This window comes from Eumetopias jubatus, unplaced genomic scaffold, assembly GCF_037043125.1.
Source record: "Eumetopias jubatus isolate StellerSeaLion01/CBP00866 unplaced genomic scaffold, mEumJub1_p1.0 scaffold_15, whole genome shotgun sequence".
In the NCBI taxonomy this organism is placed as follows: Eukaryota; Metazoa; Chordata; class Mammalia; order Carnivora; family Otariidae; genus Eumetopias; species Eumetopias jubatus.
Genome location: NW_028274821.1, coordinates 63,862,571 through 63,879,501, shown reverse-complemented (window position 1 = coordinate 63,879,501; position 16,931 = coordinate 63,862,571). Strand labels below are relative to the sequence as shown.

The following is a 16,931-nucleotide window of genomic DNA, read 5'->3' as shown; positions in this document are numbered from 1 at the left end:
AGTTCGGGCCAAGCTTTGTCCTCGTCCTGCGCTCTCCCCCAGCAGCTTCCCGGAGCGCGAGGGGCTTCCGGCGGGCCCCCTCCTCCTGGGGGCGGGGCCTACCTCTCCCCCTCCCGCCTCCCCGGCTGCGCGCGGCTGCGGGCCGTGGTCACGTGAGCGCGGCGCGGCGGGGGAGGGGCCCTGATTTCCGGGCGGCGGAAGGAGACGCGGCCGCGTGAGGACGAGGCTATTTGAAAACACGCTGCGGGAGCGAGAGGCGGAGGCCCGTGGCGCACACCGTCGCGCGGTCGGCTTCTGCTCGGACGCTTTTTTCCTCTGCCTCCGCGCCCCGGTCCCGGCCGGGCCCTCAGGTGAGCGGCCGCCGCCCGTCGGGTCGGGCCCTCCCGGGGCGCGGGACGACTCGCGGGGCCGTCGTCCCCCGGTTCGCGCGGCCCAGGCGGGCCAGGCCGGCTGTGGCCGGTCTGCGCGCCCCGGGGGCCGTCTCGCGGCGCCGCTGCGGAGCGGGGCCTGGGTGCAGAGCGGGGCAGTGCGGGGGCGGGGCGCCCCGCGGGCGTTTGAAGCGCCTCAAGTGACTGGGCGGGTTCGCGCCGTTTCGCGTCTGAGAGACTTTTAGGCCGGTGTGCCTTGATTGGGGCTCCGGCTCCCCGACTGTGGTCCTGACCACCGTCCGCAGGAGTAGAAGGAACGATAGTTCTTACGATGCACGGGCTCTTCACTTCTGGGATGCTGGACCAAGGCGCGCAGTGGGGATGAGCGGGCGTCTTCTATTCGGCCCTGTTGCCGTCAAGGTGTGGGGGGTTAAGCGGTCGGTACGGAGCAGAGCGGCATAGGCGGTTCTCTGATTCGCCCCTCTTTGGGGCATTTATTTTCTGAGAAGTCTGATTTCTCCGATTGGCCCCCCTCAGTAGAGTTGGGAGGAACTCGTGGGAGTAAGGGGTTGGCGAGGAAATTATCAAAGGAAAACTGCAGTATGCTTTATTATTATTTTTTAAAGAAGTTAGAAATTAGGGTGATGGGGTGGCAGACAAACTAGCTGGAATTTGATTCGGTCGAAATTCTGACACCCTAGAATCTTCCTTGTGTTGCAGTTAGGAGATTTGCAGTTGGAATGTATGAAATTCAGTTTTTAAAACTTCGGGGGCTCACCCATGTAGGAGGTCCAGTGATGTGAAAGTTCAGCCCTTGAGGTTGGAGTTTGTACCTTCTGTTCAACACCGGTACTGTTAGAGTGGCTTTGTCGAACTATTTGATTTGCTGTGCAATGAAAATCTGTATTTTATTTATTTTTATTTTATTTAGTTATTTTAAAAGATTTTATAAGTCATCTCCACACACAAGGTGGGGCTCACATTCATGACCCTGAGGTCCAGAGTTGCATGCTCTACGGACAGAGCCAGCCAGGTGCCCCCGAAAATATTGGTTTTAAAGTGAAAATAACAAATTGGTAATAGAACTTTAAAAGTGCCTAGTATAAAAATGTTCTCTCTGTACCGCAAAATAATAGTACCAGCTTTAAAAGTCAAGGAATGGCGATCAGCCCTCTTAGTTTTCCTAATAGGGAAATTAGTTTGATTAATACAAAGTGATGGATAACATGACATGAGCTTGACAGACTGTGTGTTGGACATAGGTCAGGTAGTTTGTGGCCAAAGATAGCACAGAGGATTGGTGAGTTGGGGTTAATTCATTTGATTTTTTTTGTCTTGTACCGTTTATTTTCATCTCTGGTACTAGCTAGTAATAAAATTGTAGGGAAAGCTCACAAAGTGTGCTTGCTTAATCAGTGAAAACTTTTTTTTATTATAAGAGGCAATGTGAGTATTCATTTTAGGTTTTGCTCACCCATTTTTTTTTTTTTAAACTAGAATAACTAGAGGTGTGGGTGGGATGAAAACTTGGAATTGGTATAAATAAGAAACCATTTTGCCACTCAGGGTTGCAATCCTCGCCTTAATTCCAGTTCGTATAACATAAAGCTGATTTTGCAGAGCTTTTAGTCCCTCTTCAACTCCCTAATACAGGTCTGACAAATCTTTGTGAGCCACATCTTTAAGGTGGATTTAGTACCACCTTCCTCACGTGGTTTTGTGAAAATTGAATGCTAATGTACATAATGCATTTAAGACTGTGCTTGATATGTACTAGTCCTGAAACTTTAAGAAAATACACGTTTGTGCTCATATTTGACAGTGCCAGGTGCAGTTCCCAGTGTTTTATAAATATGAACTCATTTGCTCCTCATTAAGCTTACCTCATAATAACTGTATGATGTTAAGTATTATTATCTCTATTTTGTGGATAAAAACTGAAGTACAGTGTTAACTACAGGTAGAAAGTGACAGTCTGGATAAGAACTGAATCAGTCTGGCTCTAGAATCTGCTCTTAACCTATGTAGCCAAATCCTACTTAGTTCAAGGGGCTCTAATGTATTAAAACCTTGAAATCATGTGAATTGGGATATAATGTTATAGGCGATTGGCTTCTGGATTCCTGGAACTTGAGTTGCTTGGTCTTGCACAAGCCATTTTATTTCACAATAAATGTAAACCTTCATTTACTTAAAGTTTTTGGACTCTGACTTAAAGTATTGTGATTTTTTTTTTTTTTAAAGTACCTGGACGTAGGATAATTATGACAGACCAGAAGTTTTATTTATTTCAGAGGTATTTACCTATTGCAGTGCGTGTATAGTGACAAGCAGAATTCATTATTTTTGCAGCATGTTGCAAAAGGTTTCAAGAAGAGTTGAGCTGGTATAGGAGGCTATTTTTTAGATAGATGTTAGCTTGTGGGAAGATAAAGCTGGAGAAGAAGTTAGGAAGGACGTGATATGTCAAGCTATGGAGTTTTTACTGTAAGGGAGTAAAGGAACAGCTGAAAACTTCTGAGCCTTGGTCAGATCTCTGTTTAGGAAGAGCTCTCTTGTGACTCCAGCAAATGGGCTAGGGAGTAGACACTAGAAACAAGGCAAGTGTACTGATGGGGGAAACTAATAAACAGTCTAGGGTGGAAATAAAGGATTTAAGAAGTGTCCTGGGAATGGGTAGGAGACACAAATCAAAGATTTTTTGTGTAAGTGGGAAAATTTGGATGTAAATTGAAAGAAGGTGATGTAGAGGGGGAAGTGCAAGATGACATGTTTATGCCCAAGTTATTCATTAAAACAGTGGCCTAGCTCGTCTTTGTTCCTTACTCCTCTGTTACACTGTATTTCCTTTTATACTGCTTTTTATCCTGCTTTTGTATACTGTTTTCTCTTTATATCTAATCTGAACCTATCCTGGTGTTCAAAATGCTGCTCTCTCTCATTTTTGCCTATACTAGGCTTATTCTCTCTTCTCCTGATCCTATACCCTGTTTTCCTTCCTCTTGAAATGCTTATTAACTCTCCTTGCTGCATATCTCTGAATCTTACATTTTTTTCAAGCGTCAACTTAGGTTCATGAAACTTTTTTGACAATTAAAGGCTGTATTAAAAAACTTAGTTTTGTTAGTAAGAGGTTCCTTAGGGACTTTCAGGGGCTAGGAGCAGATACAAGGTATATCTCTAGCAAATGTGTGCTTGCCCCCCCCCCCCATTCCCCCCAGACCCTGGGTGAGATGTTATTTCAGAAGGTTTCCATTTAGCACAGTTGCTTGACAAAGGTTCCTCTGCTAAAAACCCTTGACAAACCTGTGGCAGGATTGTTGCCTTATTGTTGATGACTCCTCTTTACAGTATCTCTTGACTAAGGTATACCTCTTGGTAAAGGTATTTTCCATTTAATACTTTGATCCTTTGGCATAGTTCTTGTTGGCCCTGATTCTTGATTATCTTTGAAATAAATTTTAGAGTAATGTAAATGTTAGAAAACTTTATTCTTTTGAATTTATCTTTTTTTACCCATTGTTTTAAAATTCTTTTCACTATAGCACTCAAGAATGACCAAAAAAAGAAAACGCCAAGATGACTTTCAAAAAGTAAAACTAAAAGTTGGTAAAAAGAAACCCAAGTTAGAAAATGCTACTATTACAAACTTTAAAACGAAGACCATACATCTGCCTGAGCAACTCAAAGAAGATGGAACTCTTCCAACAAACAATAGAAAACTTAACATAAAGGTAAATCATAAATATTGTTTTGGTAAAATAACATTTCCTTTGAAATCATCTAGAATGATTTTTGTGAAAAGTTTTCTTAATTCTCAGGGCTTATGGATGGCTGATGGTTGGAGTTTGTTAACCAAATCTGAGTTGCCACTGTAACTTTCCCACCTCTAGAAAGACTTGTTCAACTAAACTCGCAGTGATTTCTTCATTGTATACCTATTTGATGATTTAATATATGATCTGGAAATAATTCTTGTGTTGAACTTTTTGATGTATCAAGTTTTTGATGTGATAGTTTTCCAGCTGTTTTTATAGTTCATGAAGATCTTATTTTTGAATCCATACGTATCACATAACTTACAGGTTTGTTGTAAATGTGTGAAGTTTTGAGCAATAGTTTTGCTTAAAATTTTGATAGCTTAAAAAAAAATTTTTTTTTGACAGCTTTGTTGAAATGCAACTTATGCATGATAAGATTCATCCATTTAGAGTATACCACTCCAGGGGTGCCTGAGTGGCTCAGTTGGTTAAGCATATGGCTCTTGATCTCAGCTCAGGACTCGGTCTCAGGGTTGTGAGTTCGAGCCCTGCATTGGGCTCCTTGCCCGGCTGTGGAGCCTACTTAAAATGTACCATTTTGTAGTTTTTAATATATTTACAGAGTTATGCTATTATCACTATAATCTAATTTTAGAACATATTAATCATGGCATAAAGAAACCTATTAGAAGTCACTCCCCATTCTTTTCTGCTTGCTCTAGGCAGCCACTAATCTACCTTCTATCTGTATAGATTTGCTTTTTCTGGTCACTTAATATAAATGGAACAATATGACATGTGCACTTTTGTTGGTCTCCTTTGTATTTTTTTTTTAAGATTTTATTTATTTATTTGATGGAGAGAGAGAGAGCGAGAGAGGGAACACAAGCAGGGGGAGTAGGGGAGGGAGAAGCAGGCTTCCTGCTGAGCAGGGAGCCCGATGCGGGGCTCGATCCCCGGACCCTGGGATCATGACCTGAGCCGAAGGCAGACGCTTAACGACTGAGCCTCGCCCTGTATTATTGAATAGTATTCCAGTGCATGGTTATGTCACATTTTATCAGACATCAGTTGATGGTCATTTGGTTGTTTCCACTCTTTTTTTTTTTTTTCTAATTTAAATTTTGTTAGTTAACATGTGCAGTATTGGTTTCTGGAGTAGAAATCGGTGATTCGTCACTTACATACAACACCCAGTGCTCATCACAAGTGCCCTCTTTAGTACCCATCACCCACCTAGCCCATCCCCCACTCAGTTTGTTACCACTTTTTGACTCTTATATGTAATGCTGTTAGGAACATTTGTGAACAAGTTTTTGTGAGGATAAACACTTTATAGTTTTGCTTTTAAGCTCTGAAGGTTAAATAATAATAAAAAGGTATTTGAAGTTACGTTTTTTCCACAAATTATATAAATTATTCCACAAATAAAATTATCACATACTCAGGATACACACACACACCCTGAAAGACCATTTAAAATAGGCAGAATGGGCCTGTTAAATTATATAAATGCACCTACCATATGTTTGATACATAGTAGGTCTTTATTTTTTTATTTTTCATTTTTTTTAAAGATTTTATTTGAGAGAGTCAGAGAGAGAGAGCACAAGCTGGGGGAGAGGGAGAGGGAGAAGCAGACTTTGCACTGAGCAGGGGGCCTGACATGGGGCTTGATCCCTGGACCCTGGGATCACAACCCAGGCCGAAGGCAGACACTTAACTGAGCCACCCAAGCACCCCTATAGTAGGTCTTTAAATAGTGATCATGATTGCTGTCACTTTAAATGATAGCCTGCCTAAGCCTTCCTGTAGGTCAATTTCAAAAAGAGAAAATTCTAACTGAAAATTATGTAATGTTTTTATTAAGCTAAATCTATTTTATTTTTATTTTTTAAAAAAGATTTATTTATTTATTTATTTGAAAGAATGAGAGAGAGAGCACATGAGAGGGGGGAGGGTCAGAGGGAGAAGCAGACTCCCTGCCGAGCAGGGAGCCCAATGTGGAACTCGATCCTGGGACTCCAGGATCATGACCTGAGCTGAAGGCAGTTGCTTAACCAGCTGAGCCACCCAGGCATCCTAAATCTATTTTATTTTTTAAAAGATTTTATTTATTAGAGCGCACGTGCACAAGCAGGGGGAGTGGCAGAGGGAGAGGGTGAAGCAGGCTCTCTGCTGAGCCTGATGCGGGGCTCCATCCCAGGATTCTGAGATCATGACCTGAGCAGAAGGCAGATGCTTAAGTGACTGAGCCACCCAGGCGCCCCTAAGCTAAATCTATTTTAAAGATAAAACAATGTTTCTGTTCTTAGTAGAGGCTAGGTAACATTTAGAAAATACTTACTGAAGCAGTTTCCCCAAGAAGTGTCAGTTTAGTTTTAGGCATGTTTATTTGAAAATGTTATAATATACATATATAGCTAAATCCTCTATTTTTATTTTTAGGATTTGCTGTCACAGATGCATCACTACAATGCTGGGGTTAAACAAAGTGCTCTTCTTGGACTTAAAGACCTTTTGTCTCAGTACCCATTTATAATTGATGCACACCTTTCAAACATATTAAGTGAAGTGACTGCTGTGTTTACAGATAAAGATGCTAATGTACGATTAGCAGCAGTTCAACTTCTTCAATTCCTGGCCCCCAAAATACGAGCTGAACAAATTTCTCCATTTTTTCCTTTGGTAAGTGCCCATCTCTCTAGTGCCATGACTCACATTACTGAAGGAATTCAGGAGGACTCTTTAAAAGTTTTGGACATTCTGCTGGAACAGTACCCAGCCTTAATTACTGGCCGTAGCAGTATATTGCTTAAGAATTTTGTAGAACTTATTTCTCATCAGCAGCTGTCCAAAGGACTGATAAATAGAGACAGATCCCAGTCCTGGATACTTTCTGTAAATCCTAATCGGAGACTCACTTCTCAGCAGTGGAGGCTGAAAGTCTTAGTGAGACTCAGTAAATTCCTTCAGGCCTTGGCAGATGGATCCAGTAGGTTGAGAGAAAGTGAAGGACTTCAGGAACAAAAAGAAAATCCCCATGCCACTAGCAACTCCATTTTTATCAACTGGAAAGAACATGCCAACGACCAGCAGCACATCCAGGTTTATGAAAATGGGGGTTCACAGCCAAATGTCAGTTCACAGTTCAGGCTACGGTAAGAAGGATTTCAGTTATGTCCACACTCAGTTTTCCTATATTGAATTTTAACTGCTGACCATTGATGGCTAATGGTGGGAAGACATGCAGTTGTCTTTTATAGTTTTCATATAGTTACTCATGATTTGATTTTATTTACTGATGGGAGGAGTCATTTGAAAGTAATTATTCATTTCTAGCAAAGCCTAAAAGAGAAGTAAAACTTGATAGTTTTTCTTGGCTTTGTCATCTTAGAATTTCATTTTCTTACTAGTCTTGATCAATGTAATTATCAATTCAGGGAACTTCATTTTTACTGGTACTTTACCCTTAATATTTTAAATTAAACAAGGAATAATATTTTTTAATCATTAATTTTTTTTTCATTCTTACCCTTCCTTACTAGGTACCTGGTTGGAGGATTAGGCAGTGTGGATGAAGGCCTCTCATCTACTGAAAACTTGAAAGGATTTATTGAGATAATAATTCCATTGCTAATTGAATGCTGGATTGAAGCTGTGCCTCCACAACTAGCTGCTTCTATTGGAAATGGTATAGAACGAGAACCTCTGCAGGTTATGCAGCAAGTTCTTAATATTATTTCCCTTCTGTGGAAACTCTCTAAACAACATGATGAAACTCATAAATTGGTGAGAACTTAATGGGTTATTTTCTTAGTAATGTCTTTTATCATAAATGGGCAAATTAGAAAACAGTATATTATTGCTAATTGGTTATACATTTTCTAAAAACATTCCCATGGTGTGACTATAAACTTGTTTCTTGCTTTTGTCCTAAACTGCAAGTTAAAATAGTTTATGAGATTCTCTGAAATTTTTTTTTTCAAGATTTTATTTACTTACTTACTTGAGAGAGCGAGAATGAGAGAGAGCACATGAGAGGGGGGAGGGTCAGAGGGAGAAGCAAACTCCCCGCAGAGCAGGGAGCCCGATGCGGGACCTGATGCGGGACCCGATCCTGGGACTCCAGGATCGTGACCTGAGCCGAAGGCAGTCGCCCAACCAACTGAGCCACCCAGGTGCCCTCTCTGAATATTTTTAATTTAAGTGAAATGCATAACTTTTTGGGGGGGAGATTGATGAATTGATTGATTGATTGATTTAGAGTGCTGAGTGGGGGGAGGGCAGGAGTGGAGGGGAGAGAAAGAGGGACTCTCAGGCAGGTTCATCACTGAGCATGGAGCCTGACGTGGGGCTCAACGCAGGGCTGAGTTCATGACCTGAGCTGAAATCAAGAGTTGGATGCTTAACCGACTGAGCCACCTAGGTGCCCTGTGAAATGCATTAACTTAATGAACTTGATTACTTTCTTTTTTTTTTTTTTGGTGAGCTTGATTTCATTTGCTTTTTATTACATATAATTCACAGTATTGTTACAATGCATTGTTTATGGCAGGCCTTTTATGGGATTAAAAATGTTGCTTATTAAGTACTTTCTTCCAGTGTGTGCCACTTTGCCAATTTTAGCAGAAATGGACCACAGTGAAGATTTCATAACCAACCCTGAGTTTTTAAATTACTATGATTTAGAGAAGTTACATACAGACTTGATTAGTGCATACTCTTTTGTTTTCTCTTGATAAGGGATATAAGATCAGAAAACATCTGTAAGAGTTATCTTTACTATATGTAGGTAAGCCGTAGTTGTAGGTATGGTGTTAGTGAAATTAAGCTAAGATTTTAAGTCTGTAGCAAGTTTTTATTAGAAAAGCTGATGGTAAAAGACGTGTTTTGTGATGATTAAATTTATCTACTGTTTGGGGGGAGAATTGAATGGTGGCAGCTTTTTTGTTTTTTTTAAAGATTTTATTTATTTGAGAGATAGAATGAGAGAGAGAGAGAGAGAGAGCGCACATGAGAGAGGGGGGAGGGTCAGAGGGAGAAGCGTACTCCCTGCCCAGCAGGGAGCCTGACATGGGACTGGATCCTGGGACTCCAGGATCATGACCTGAGCAAGGCAGTCGCCTAACCAACTGAGCCACCCAGGCGCCCTGGTGGCAGCTTTTTAAAAGTGCTGTAGTATAGAGAATATACTATATAGTCCATGGTACAAGTAAGGAAGAACAAGCTCTGAGATTAATTGGTGTTAAATTAATATGATAGCATACTTAAAAAGGGCAGCTGCAGGAACAATACTTCAAAGCTCGAAGCATCCGGGTTTTAGAATTTCTGCAAGGACTTTTGACTAGGCAGGTGTGAATCTTCGAAGTTGCCTACATATGTACAAAACTGACAATGCAGTTTTTTGGTTTTGTTTAATTCTTTTTATTTCAAGCTAATAGGCCGTATAAAATAAGACTGGGTTAACTTAAAAGTAGTACTTGATAATCTTGAAAAGCATGGAATCATACTAAAGTATGTGTTTTAAGAGCTTGCTCTAACACTATTAACCCATTACCCATCATCTGTAGGGTTGTTAAATGAATTGCTTTTTCAAATAGCATGGCATTTTATTGACTACAATTTTGAGCCTGTCTCATGATTCATTTGCATACATTGGCAAGAAATTAATCGGGGTTGGGGGTAGGATGTATAATTTTATGAAAGCAAAGCTTACTGTCTTTTTTTTTTTAAATGTTTTTTTAATTTATTTATTCATGAGAGTCAGAGAGGCAGAGGCAGAGGGAGAAGCAGTCTCCCCGCCTAGCAGGGAGCCCGATGCGGGACTCGATCCCAGGACCCTGGGATCATGACCTGAGCCAAAGGCAGACGCTTAACCATCTGAGCCACCCAGGCGCCCAGCTTACTGTCTTTTTTGGCAATCTGTGATGTAGGCTAGTGACAGTAGTAATGCATACAGCTTTTTAGAAAAGTGTATGTTATTTACAGTCTTGAATGGATTTATATGAACCTGGGATAGAAAGTAAAAGTAATGATATTAACATAAATCTTAAGTACTAGTCTTTCCTTCATTTTTAGAAGGCTAAGGAATAAAGATTCTGGGCATTTCGGTGTTTGGTGACCTATGGACACTGAGTAATTATTGTTATTCCTTTAGTAATAGTATTTGTAACTAGATAGAATGGTAGGACCAAATGCGAATTCATTAATTATGCTAGTTTTATATCATCCACTGTCATTCAGGTAACATTGTCAAGAGACCTAACCACTGCCTTAATTTTATGGTTTTTTAAAGTTGTACGCTTTAGAACTATTCCATGCTATTCTAATACGACGGTATTTATTAGCAGTTCATTAATGCAGGACACTAAGTTCAGAAGACTGTTTTGCATAGACCATTCAAGGCAACATAGAATACTAAATTGGGCTACTGTTTAAAATTCAAATGAACTGAAGGAAGTTTAATTCAAATAGAAATACTATTTAAAAGCATACACTGGTAGAATTTTCTAATTTACCTTGGCAAATGGGTTATGTTGAACTGTAATAACTGGATATCCATTATTTTAGAGACAAAGTATAAATACGTATGTGAGTTGTACAAGGTGACATTAAAATGCAATAATTTATTTTTCATTACCATTCTCACTGTTCCCCTCTCTCACCTTCAGTTATAGCTTAGTAGTTAATAATAGTAGTTAATATTTTGTGACCTGTAACAGCTCAAACTTTAAAGGAGGGATGAAATGGCATTCCTTGGCCTTAAATGCAAATTGTGTCCCACAAGCTGGATTGTAGCTCTTCTCTCAGAAAATGTATAGGTCTTCTGTTGATAAATTGGCACCTAAATTAGGCACAGTCTTAGGATAACTGTTTGCTTTTAGGTTTTGCTAAATGTGTTTATTTGCTGCACAGTTGAAAAATCTCGTTTCTACCTAAATAGTGTTTTTTTAAAGCCTTTTTAGAAATCTGAACTCTCTGGGGGTGCCTGGGTGGCTCAGTCGTTAGGTGTCTGCCTTCGGCTCAGGTCAGATCCCAGGGTTCTGGGATCGAGACCCACATTGGGCTCCCTGCTCAGCGGGGAGCCTGCTTCTCCCTCTCCCGTGCCCCCCCTGCTTGTGTTCCTGCTCTCGCTATCTCTCTGTCAAATAAAAAATAAAATCTTTAGGGGGGAAAAAAAAGTCTGAACTCTCTGATCTTTGTTTTAAAAAGAAATCTCAAGGTACATTAAATCGTATTTGCAGTGGTTGAATACTCGTCCTTACTGAGGTTGCTTATTTCTGGTACACTGTGTGTATCCTTAATCTATAGTTTTAAAAATGAAATACAATTTAACATTAACTTTTTAATTTACTTGGGTTTTGGGGTCTTTGGGGTCTTGTATTAATAGCCTCAGGGTCAGTATTATAATTATTACAGAAATTGTGTTATATCTTAGTTTTATATTGTAATGCAACCTTTATGTGTCTCATTGCTGATGTCTTTTCCCCATGAGGATTAGAATTTGTGAAGAACGGTCAGATGCAATCATGCATCGAGGATTTGTTGAGCATCAATAAATGTGGCTATTTAAGTTAATTAAAATTCAATTCCTCAGTCATACTAGCCACATTTGAAGTGCTCATGTAGGTACATGTGGCTAGTGGCTGCTGTATTAGACAACACAGATGAAGAAAATTCCATCATTGCAGGGTTGCTTGCCCTCATAGTACTTACCTTCTGGTGGGGTTGATGGATGTAAACAAATATATAATGTCAGTGCTAAGAAGAAAGATGAAAGTAAAGCAGGGTAAAGAGAGGACAAGTGCTTGAACAGACTGAGGGGGAGCTATTTTAAATAGGTGGCCAGGAAATGTTTTCATGACTTTTGAATGGCACTGGTGAAGTTAAAGGAGCAAGTCTTGTAAAGATCTGTGGGAAGAACCTTTCAGGCTTTCCAGTCTTCCAATAGGGACTATCAGGTGTAAAGCCCCTGAAAGTGAGAGCAGATTGACATATTTGAGGAATGGCAGGAAAGCCTGTGCAAGTGAGGTACTAGGAGAATGGTAGAAGATGAGTGAGAAAAAGTGACAGTGGCCAGATCATGTAGGACCCTATGGCCATGGTAACAAGTTTGGATTTTAACCTGAGTGTGATGAAAAGACAATGGAGGGTTTTCAGCAGGGAAGTGGCATGATCTGAATTATGTGTATTTAACTTTAATATGTTGAATTTGCAAATAGAACACTAGTGAACTTCCCTGTGGTCAGCACCTAGCTCTAGCCGAACTGTATGGCCCAACCTCACACCATCCATCCTATGGATGACCAGTCCTGCCCTACAATATATACACTTATTTTGTTTCTCCCTTCATGTATTATTTTGAAGCAAGATTTATGTTTTTAAAAGATCACCCTGGCTGCTATGCAGAGAATTGACTTTTGAGGGCAGCAGGAAAAGTAGGGAGACCAGCTGGGAGGCTATTGCAATAATCTACGTAAAATGGTTGATTGGAGTAGAATGGTAACTAGTGATTGAAGCTATGAGAAGCACCTGGATTCTGATAAAGCCAGTGGGACTGCTGATGTCCATAGTGAAGGAAAGAGAAGCAAGGATAATCCTGTGTTACGGTCCAAATGACAGTGTGACTGCTGGTGGTGAGAGTTGAGTTTATTCATGTTAAATTTTTTTTAAGACCTGTTTGTTTATTTTAGAGAGGGCATGGGGGGCAGGGGTGAGGAGGGGACAGAGAGAGAAACCTAAGCAGACTCCCTACTGAGTGCGGAACCTAACACGGGGTTCAGTCCCATGACCCATGAGATCATAACTTGAGCCAAAACCAAGAGTTGGGAGCTTAATGGACTGTACCACCCAGGCACCTCTTTTCATGTTAAATTTAAGATGCTTGTTAGAAGTCCAAAAGAACATGTTGAGTATACAATTATAGATTAGCATAAAGAGAAGAATCCAGAAAAGGATACTAAGGAGCTGTTGGGTGACCAGCTATTTTAAATACCTCAAGTCCCACATCCCAAGAAACCCTTCAATCCCTGGCAAAATGGAATGGTTGGTTCTCTGAATAGGAGGAAATAAGAGTGTTGTGATCTGGAATTAATGTTTTAAGTAGGAGAGAAAGACATTCATGAATACTGCAAGAATTTTAGAGAAGTGCATTGCTTCGTGACAATGTTAAATATGTTTAATTGGAAATAATAGAATTCCTGGGATATAGTTATTGTATAAATAGAACATTAGGTAGAAGACTTTCTGATATATTTTATATATATATTTTTTATATATATTGCATTAGTGGTTCAGATTAAGAATTTTCTTACATCTTATTTTCTCCCTTTTTATTCTCTTAAACAGTAGATAAAATGCAAGTAAAGATAATTACTAAGCACCAAAAAGATCTATGGGTGAGAATTGGTTGCCCTAATATTTTATTCTGATCTTAAAATTTATTTACATCTTCTATCATGAACAAAAGTTGTATTATAACAGTAAATTTATAGTTGAATATTAACAAGTAGTCAATTTCTGCTTAAATTTGATTATTTTAAATAATTGTTTCTTACAGATTTTCTAATACTCGCTTATTTTAATAGGAGTCGTGGCTTCGAAAGAATTATCTTATTGATTTCAAACACCATTTTATGAGTCATTTTCCATATGCCTTAAAAGAAATAACCAAGCATAAAAGGAAAGAGACAAATAAAAGGTATTGTGATTCCTTCCACTGTATAGACTTGAAACATTTTTTAATCTGAAATTACTAAAAAATGATTAGCCTTAAACTGGAACTTTCTACACTGTGAGGGGTTCATATCTAAATTTTGTGAAATAAAACTAAAAGTAGCAGTAGTGTGGCTGATCTTGAACAAATCACCTTAAGCCTTAACATTTTCATTTCTTTTAATTTTTAAAAATATATAGTGAATATTTTATGCAAAGTGAGTATCAGGTATCAAATTATGTAAATAAATTTAATAAAATTTGTTGACCTGAATAGTTTATTTGGGAGGGGTACTATGTAATCTCTAAGTGAGAGTATCTTAAAGGTCATCTGGTTGTATCATTTATGTATGAGGAAACTGGTAATGAAACTAATATCAGTATCAGGAAGAGGAATAATTGGAGAAAAAACAAAGGTTTATGGATTAGAAGATGGAGTTTAAAACTGTAAGCCTGGAAACTTTAAAATGTTTACCTCAAGTGAGAGCAAATAAATGTAAAAACAAGTTATCTAATAAAATTTTCTTCTTGAGGTGGGCTTGTGTTTCTATAAAGTGGTTTCTTAAAACCACTTTATCCATTCATTTATCGATGGACCGCTTCCATAGTTTGGCTATTGTAAATAATTGTTAACATGGGGTGTGTGTATCCTTTTGAATTAGTTCTTTTGTATTTTTGGTGTAAATATCCAGTAGTGTGATTTCAGGATCGTGGGGTAGTTCTAGTTTTAAGTTTTTCAGGAACCTCCATACTGTCTTCTGTAGTGACTGCACCAGCTTGCATTCCCACCAACAGTGCATGGGTGCTCCTTTTTTCCTACATCCTCATGAGCACCTGTTTCTTGTGTTTTTGATTTTAGCCATTCTGACAGGTGTGAGGTGATACTCATTGTAGTTTTGGCTTGCATTTCCCTGACAATGAGTGATGTTGAGCATCTTTTCGTGTGCTTGTTGGCCATCTGGATGTGTTTGGAGAAATTTCTGTTCATGTTTTCTGCTATTTTTAATTGGATTATTTGTTTTTTAGGTATTGATTGTATCAGTTCTTTATATATTGTGGATACTAACCCTTTATTGGATATGTCATTTGCATATATCTTCTCCCATTCTGTAGGTTGCTTTTTAGTTTTGTTGGTTGTTGCCTTTTCTGTGCAGAAGCTTTTTTTTTTTTTTGACAAATATAATAATAATTATCCACCATTTTAGTATCGTATAGGATAGTTTCACTGTCCTAAAAATCCTGTTATCTGCCGATTCATCCTTCCCTTCCCCATGTTTTTTTCATCATTTGAGGACTCTTTTTAAGTGCTAAATAATGTTCCATTGTATGGATGTGTCACAGTTTATGTATCCATTCTTGCACTTACTGAAGGACCTCTTGGTTGCTTCCAAGTTTTCTTCCTTTTTGAGGCCAAGTAATAGTCCGTTGTGTGTATATACCATATTTTGTTTATGTGTTGATCTATCAGTGGATGATGTTTGGGTGGTTTCTACCTTTTGGTAACTGTGAATAATACTGATCTTCACATGTCCATTTGAGTCCCTGCTTTCAATTCTTTCATTTATATCAAAGGCTATAATTTTGTCATTGGAAATAATTGACATTTAAAAAAAATGTAGTCCTCTCTCAGAAAACTTTTTTTTTCTTAAGATTATTTATTTATTTGACAGAGAGACAGTAAGAGAGGGAACATAAGCAGGGGGAATGGGAGAGGGAGAAGCAGGCTCCCCACTGAACAGGGAGCCCGACGCGGGGCTCAGTCTCAGGACCCTGAGATCGTAACTTGAGCTGAAGGCACATGCTTTACTGACTGAGCCACCCAGGTGCCCCCTTTCTTTTTCTTTTAAAGATTTTATTTATTTTAAAGAGAGCGAGCAGGGGGAGGGGCATAGGGAGATTGGAGAGAGGGAGGAGAATCTTAAGCAGACTAAACACTTGAGTGCAGAGCCCAATGTGGAGCTTGATCTCATGACCCAAGCTGAAATCAAGAGTCAGATGCTTAATGGACTGAGCCACCCACGCGCCCCTAAGAAAACTTCTTTTTGTGCTCAAAATTTATTAATCTATGTGGTGATTATTCCAACAAGGTAATTCTAATATGTACTGGGAACAAATACTGTAATCGAAATAATATGAGTTCACTGCTTGGTGGGTTACATACAGAGATTACACCAGGTGGAGTTGTCACACAACAGAACCTATTTGCTGCAAATAAGGAGCATGGGGAATAACTTCCAAAGCCTTGACTCCCTGAGTATGGGTGAGTGCGTTCTTTTTATTTAGGGTTTAGGATGAATATTCAGAAAGGGGAGCTTTGTCATCACATGTAAAGGCAGGCATAAGTTTGTGCAGACATTATTAGGAAGCATGCCTGTACATGCATGCTATGTTCTGAACCTTGTGTCCCTCCTGGGGTGGAGACTTTTAACATTATAATGAAGCAGAGGTAACTGTCAGGGGAAGGGGCTTTGGGCAAGCTCTTAGGGTATAAACTGGATGGGGTCTTGAGCTCCTTATCTTAGGTAAGGAATGCAGGGCCTTGCTTACTTTTGAAAACAGCACTGGGAGTTTCACCACTGATTTATTGTTTGTTACGGTTAGCCTATTTACTGGCCTGTTAGATTTTGCATTCCTCTAGTTCCCTTAAAATCCTTAACTACTGAGGTTTTTATATTTCTTTGTAATTTTGACACCTCCTGGGATGTGCTGTAAGAGGTGTGCTTCAGCTAGTAGAGCCAGTGGGGTGTTGATCAGGGAAAATAGGAAAATAGCTGGGGACCTAAAATGACTTCTCTTGTGTCATGAAAGCTGTGTCTTGTCTTCTGTTGGGGGCCCTGAATCTTTCTGTTTAAAATACAGTTAAGTCTTGCCTTTGGCCTACAAATCAGTTTGTGAGAGCAGAAGTTCACTGCTGACAACAGTAGTCTGCTAGTTGGGAAGATTTACTGTTATGCTGGGAAAATTAGTTTATTTTTAGAGAGTTAATGGAGAGCTTTGATTTGGCAAGTTGAGGTTCATTAAGTGCTGGTTGCGTTGTTGGGAATTTATTGCAAAATGTATTAGGAAAGATTGGTTTTCTGCTTAT

General features: G+C 39.4%; 1 protein-coding gene across 1 annotated transcript in view; it reads left to right on the top strand.

Moving 5' to 3' along the window:
- The first annotated feature begins 201 nt into the window (after positions 1-201).
- TEX10 (testis expressed 10) overlaps positions 202-16,931 on the top strand; it is a 54,414-nt gene continuing 37,684 nt past the window's right edge. The window contains exons 1-5 of the mRNA XM_028108726.2: positions 202-350; positions 3,914-4,102; positions 6,578-7,290; positions 7,678-7,921; positions 13,720-13,832. Coding sequence (XP_027964527.1) covers positions 3,923-4,102; positions 6,578-7,290; positions 7,678-7,921; positions 13,720-13,832 — 1,250 coding nt within the window. The 5' untranslated portion in view covers positions 202-350; positions 3,914-3,922. The remainder of the gene's footprint in view (positions 351-3,913; positions 4,103-6,577; positions 7,291-7,677; positions 7,922-13,719; positions 13,833-16,931) is intronic.